General features: G+C 37.5%; 1 protein-coding gene across 1 annotated transcript; it reads left to right on the forward strand.

The window, feature by feature from the left end:
* The first annotated feature begins 1,191 nt into the window (after positions 1–1,191).
* On the forward strand, positions 1,192–5,866 carry NPVF (neuropeptide VF precursor). The gene is made up of 3 exons (XM_010200322.2): positions 1,192–1,197; positions 3,490–3,657; positions 5,438–5,866. Exons 1-3 carry the CDS (start codon positions 1,192–1,194, stop codon positions 5,864–5,866), a joined length of 603 nt encoding a protein of 200 aa, XP_010198624.2.
* Positions 5,867–6,713: the final 847 nt, after the last annotated feature.

A 6,713-nucleotide genomic window follows, 5' to 3' on the forward strand; every position in this document is an offset into this window, starting at 1 on the left:
GAACTTGGAACACCCATCTTTTCCCACAGATGGAAGCCCCTTGACATGAGGCTCCAGAAAGTCAGGAATCCGCACTCAACCCTTGATGAGGAGACAATTGTTGTCCCCAACTTGCCAGAGGATGTGGGCTCCTTTTAGAGTTTCTCCATTGACATTCTCCTTCTACTCCTTCTGTTTTCCAAAAATTTGGTCCAGATTGCAAATACAAAAATTTTTATGTCCTTAAAATTCTTTTTCCCTGCCAAGGATATTTATATTGATCCAATATCTTTCCTTATCCCATCTACCACATTCCACTCTAAAACATCTCATAGAACAGTCTGAGAGAGTGCAAAAGCGAAACACTTCGCCTTGAGACTATGCAGAACTGTACTTATTCCCATCATACCTCAGTTTTCACAGCAGTTTTCTGAAGGAAGCACAGACCTTTGAACCCAACTTTTTGTGCTGGGAGCCAGTGCCAGGATTACACATAGTAAAGAGGAAATGAATGTAAATAGAGTGCACAACAACAAGTGACACACAAAAGCCAATGACTAATTAAAATGCATTTGTTTCTCACAGGGGCTCCTAATTAGCTTGCTAATACCATTCTCATATATTTTAACAATTTAATGGACTGGTCCCCTGTCACATAAAAAATTAGAAGAATCTTTCACACCTGGAGAAATTCACATGAAACTGTTCCCTTTTCATTTCGAGATCTGTCAATGGGATTTCCCTTTCCCCTGGGAAGAGAGGCACTTCCTCACACACCCTGTGCCAGGTAGGTTCACCTCAGGCACCAGTAGTAAGCCATCGGGGTAGACACTGCCTGCCCCCTCCCCACTCAGGTCTCCCCACATAGCTGTGCTTCTAGATGTTACCTACTGTTAGCACAGATGAGGTGCTGAGGGATATGGTTTAGTTTGGTGATGGACCTGGCATGGTTAGTGGTTGGACTTGATGATCTTAAAGGTCTTTTCCTACTATAATGATTCTACGATTCTCTATATCTGTCAGCACTTTCACCTGGCTGACTCCTTGATCTGAGACCCATGGATGATCCTTTGGCATCCAAAAATGTAGAGGTTCTTATCTTGTGAATGGGACTACTCCTGATCCCTGAACTCATCCTCCACAGTGCAGAGAGCTCATGGAAGAACACCTCTGTGATGCAGGTACACTGTTTACCTGGAACGAACACACTGAATGACGGTAGGCAGGTTGGCATTGAAGCTGAGCTAAAAGAGTGGTATTTCACAGGAATTACCAGGTAAGACCAACACATACCATCTAATGAATATCTTGAACAGTACCGGTCCCCTGAGGGACTCCGCTAGACACAGGCCTCCAACTAGACCCTGCTTCACTGATCACCACTCTCTGCCTTCTTCCCTTCAACCAGTTCACAATCCACCTCACTACCTGATCATCCAGCCCACACTTTCTCAGTTTTCTGCCAGGATGCTGTGGGAGATGGTGTCAAATGCTTTACTGAAATCAAGATAAACCACATCCACTGCACTACCACCATCTCTCCACCTGGTTACATCTTCATAAAAGGCTGTCAGGTTGGTCAAACATGACTTCTCCTTGGTAAAGCCATGGCCATCTTGTCCTTTAAATGCCTGGACACAGCACCCAGGATAAATCGTTCCATCACCTTTCCGGGGATGGAGATGAGGCTGACCAGTCTGTAGTTACAGACTCCTCCGTCTTGCCCTTTTTGAAGACTGGAGTGACATTTGCTTTCCTCTAGTCCTCAGGTACCTCTCATGTTCTCCACAACTTACTGAAGATGATGGAGAGTGGTTTAGAAATGACTTCTACCAGCTCCCTCAACACCTGCGGGTACATCCATCAGGGCCCATGGATTTATGTACATCCAGACTGTTCAACTGATCTTTAACTCAGTCCTCATCAACCAAACAAAACTCATCCTTTAACCTGACTTCCGCTGGAAGCACCTGGGGACAGTCTCCAGCAATATAGACAGAGGCAAAAAAGGCATTCAGTAACTCTGCCTTCTCTGTATCCTCTGTCACCAGGGCACCCATCTCATTCAACAGTGGCCCTACATTGCCTCTACTGTTAGTTTTGCCTTCAATGTATTTGAAGAAGCCCTTCTTGTTGTTCTTGACTTTCCTTGCAAGGTGAAATCTTGGTCAAGTCAGAGCAGCAGTCCAACACACAATCTTGTTTCTCTGAGCCCAAAAGGAAGCTTGATCATCTGGTTAGCTCTAATACAAAGCCACTTAAGGCTTTTGGGATCTCAGTTTTGGAGAATGTAAGGCAGAAGATTACTCCGTGCATGCCAAACAGCTTTAAACCTATCAAAATATCCAACTTAATTCTAAAATCAGGTTACCTGCAAATCTTTCAGCTTCATAGCGCAGTAAACACCATAATATACTAACAACAGATAAATGGTCCTTGCAGCCCACTGCACAGAACACGTTCTCTTGGGATAACTTTACCAGAACTGTGATGGAATAGACATATTTACAAACTCATCATTGAGCTATAACATCAGTTCAGTTAATAAGTATTTACCAGGAACAATTAGGTTTTCTCCTTATGTGGCTGATTTTAAGTATTAATGTATGAGATCTGGGCATTTCAAGAATTTAAGAATAACAAATGGAAGAACAAGATTATATGTTTTGGGGTTTTTTTTATGGCAATCTGGCTCACCAGCCTACCTAGTAATCAATTCAATGTGCATTTTAAGGGTATGTTTAGTTTGTAGGCCAAGATCCCTTCTAGGACAGAAAACACACAGGCAGTCCAGTGCTTTCACCCCATGCAGCAAAATGGCAGATGCCGTTTTTAAAAATGATGTTGGAAATTTGGCCTTAAGAATATAGACATTATATGACCTTTGAAATTTCTAAAATCTTAATTGATGGGCAGGGTTGTAAAAGTATGTTCCCAATTCAGTCTGAATGCAAAATAACATGTTCAATTTAGAGCATAGACACTATGTACGTCAATAGATCTCATTGTTACATAACATCTCTTCTGATCAACAGCTTCAATAGAGAACACTTGATTTTAATGGGTTAAATATCCCTAGTTGTACATAACTATAAACAACCATTACATAGTCCAAAAGAATCACTTAAGCAGAAGAATACACACATGGAGAAAGCTTCCTTTCATTGTCCTTCTGGGGACACTGATACAAAAGAAACAAACAGGGTGGTTTTGTCTACTGGTGATAGAACATTTTGGCTTTTGTTAGTCCCCACTGTTATGGCTTTCAAATGTAGCTAATTAAGACATATTTGACCTGAAGAAAATATTTGTAAAGTCAGTGTGTCCCTAACAAGAAGCTATGTTGGTTAAAAAGATTAACAAAAGAAATTCCCAACATTCTTTGAGTATATTCAAATTACTTCCCTAATTAATACAAAGAATTTAAGCTTTTGAGACTGATGTCATCAAGAACAAAATATTTTTGTTTTCTGATCATATAAAATGATGACAGTTTTCTTTTCTGTACAGATTCTGAGCTCTCTAAGTAAGCTTATTTTGAACAAAATGAAAACCAAAAAGTTCATCTTATTTACTTTAGCTATGGTGGTCTTCTTAACGTCGAATAGCTTGTGCCTAGATACACTGATGAAATCCAGTCTGCAGAGAAGAGAAGATGATGCTAATAATTATTATGAGGTAAGATCTGTATTACTATGACATTATTTGAGGGAGCTGTGGGTCAGATCCTGAGCAGTTTGAAATTTTTGGCAAAGGCTCTCCTAATCTCATTGCACAATATTCAGCATTATAGCACTATAGAATGAAAAAAGCTTGTTGAAATAATTTTCAGGAAATTCAATTGCTCAGACACACATACTATGTAAATCAATTCATGTTTCAATTTTCTTGCAATACAGCCCTGTGATTAGGTAGAGACTTTTTCTGAAATGTTGCTTACTTACACAGCGGGGGTTTCAATTACCATTCCTATCAGGCTTTTTATACACATAACAGAAATATTATTAATCCAAAATTAATAAAGTCATGCTTATCATCCTAAAAAATATAAACAGAAAACATTTAAAATCTAATATAGTTAATGGTTTTAAAATTCTACTCTGGAAATTGACTATAAAAATATCTTTAGAGAGTTGCACATTTATTATGCCTTTAAAGATGAAAAAATAAATTTTCATAGTTCATCTGTAGTATTTTTCTTCTCTGACCTGCAAATACTCCCTGGGAAATGAGACCCAACCTCTCTTTTTTGTCTCATCATCATTGGTGTAACAAAGATTCTTCAAACCAAAATACAACTTTAATTATGCTAGTGAAATCCTTTGATCTTCAGCTCACTGTCTTTTATATACTTCAGAAGGAGTGTGCAGGTACAATCAGAGGGATAGTTTATTTAATGTTTCAGTTATGGAGTATGAATTAGAATGGTTAATTTCCTTTCTCTCCCAGTAGCTCCTAGGGAAGTCATCAAATTGGAATAAGGATTAGTAGCATTTGTATCTTTAACTGAAATTATACCCCATATTTATACATATTTGCTGTTAAGACTTGAAAACTTATTTTTGTCATAAAAATAAGTGATTTTCAATATGCCCAAGGAAGAAATATTGCTATATAAGAACGGGTAATGTTGATACAGCTCTTTTTCAGGCAACTGCTGTGCTTTTACATCATGACATAGTTAACACACTAGGCTCAGTTCTTCACTATATGGCAGCGCAGACACAGGAAGTAGATTTTGTACTGATAGTGCAAAAATTAGGACCCCAGGAGCTTCTAACAAGCATTGTATACTAGCGGAGGACAAATCCAACTTAAGTCTCAGGGCAATCGCTTCACTACAAGGCCAGAACAGGCATGATGCGGACTGAACCTGAATGCTTTCTGTTTGTTCCCTGGTGTTTTCCCTGCCAGGGTACTGGGTCAAAATCATCCACCCAATGCTTAGGAAGATATGAGATATACCTTCAGGTAGCTTGACCCATTCTCTGGGTCTGTATCAAGTCACTAAATATAGACAGCATCTTCCCCTCCAGATAACTTCAGCTAGTGATATTAGCAAATGTCAGCCTGACAATGACTCCTGTTCACACTTAACTGATGGCACATATACTGACACTCTTGCACAGAAACATTTCCAACTGACAACATTTGAGCAGTTGTAGATACTAATATGGTGATTTGCTCTTGTGGTCAGTGTACCTACTAAAAAGATGAGAAAGACAATGTCTGCAGATGAAGGAGTCCATATGAAGTAGTTTCCATTACAGTGGAATTTAGTAAATACAGCTAAAAAGCATCAGCTATCAAGAAAAGTGTTATTCAGCAGCTTTCTAAGGATATATGAAAATTAATACTTTGTGTGATTGGTAGCTGGAGTAATGACCTATAAAATTATAGTAATAATTTTTCAATTATTACTTTTACAATTATTACCTTTTCAATTATTTTTCTTTAGATTAAAAATAATGCCTTGGAAGAAGAGCAAAGGAGTCTCAATTTTGAAGAAATGAAAGACTGGGGATCAAAAAATATCATTAAAATGAACCCTCCTACAGTAAACAAGATGCCAAATTCAGTTGCTAATTTACCTCTTAGATTTGGAAGAAATTATCCAGAAGAAAGAAGCATTAAACCAATCGCTAATTTGCCTCTGAGATTTGGGAGAGCTTTTGAAGAGAACATACCTGAGCATGCTCCAAAACTATCACCCAGACTTGGGAGATCTCCATTTTTTAGAAGTTCCAGTCAATCACTTCTAAATTCACCACAAAGATCTGGAAAGTCACTCTCTGTCAATCTGTCTCAAGATGTTCAGGAATCTGAACCAGGTAAAACTATGCAAGTGTTCAAGCTATGTATTAAAATGCATGAAGTGATAGGTTAAGTGATGTTCAAACACAACCAGACTTCCTCAAGAGATTTTCCATAAGCATTTCAATATGAGTCCAATTTGCCAAAAGAAAGATTTGCAGTTCATTAAATCAAAAAGTCTCATCACAAGAACTAGCAGAGAATTTCTTTATGAAATGTTTTCTAATGAGAAGATGCCAAATAGCCAAAGCCAAAAATGTTCATATGACAAGATTAGGTTCGACAACACTTTTAAGATCAGGTTTCATTTTGAAAAGTTTAAAGTTTGGCGAAAAAAGTTCAGAATCATTAAAATATCTCCATATAAATGATTGAAGAAAATTACTTTAAGATTACTCTTCCATTTTCTATATTTATGCAAATTAGATTGTTCTGTTTTTAAAAAAAGACAAAATTCCAACCTGAATTGTAGCATTTTGAAAATGTTGTGGTTTTTCTCATCTGAAGCTTTTTCTTTCTAGTTTGTCTTACTGAGACCATGTTTGAGATTTTGGTTTTTCATTCAAAGTAAAGATGAAAAATTTTATTTGACATGTCAGAATTTTTTTTTCACTATAAGAAAAATATTTCCTGTCAATTAATAAGAGTAATTTAAACCAGCTTTTCAATAACAGTATTTCTTATCATATCTGCTGCTTTACCTGAACTGTCTGTTTGTCTTGGAATCAAATTTCAGTTGGCTACCCCTGACTTGAATCTGATATATGCATAAAGTAGAAGTTCAGGCCAGGAAAGATAACTGATATGTGAGAAGCCAAGATTCATTCTTATTTAATGTGATTCTTTTCACTCCTTTCTTACTGTCTCACCTGATTATAAGAAACATTGTTTTATTTGTCTGCTATTTTTAGGGATATGAA

The sequence above is a fragment of the Colius striatus genome, chromosome 5, assembly GCF_028858725.1.
Source record: "Colius striatus isolate bColStr4 chromosome 5, bColStr4.1.hap1, whole genome shotgun sequence".
NCBI classification, from domain to species: domain Eukaryota; kingdom Metazoa; phylum Chordata; class Aves; order Coliiformes; family Coliidae; genus Colius; species Colius striatus.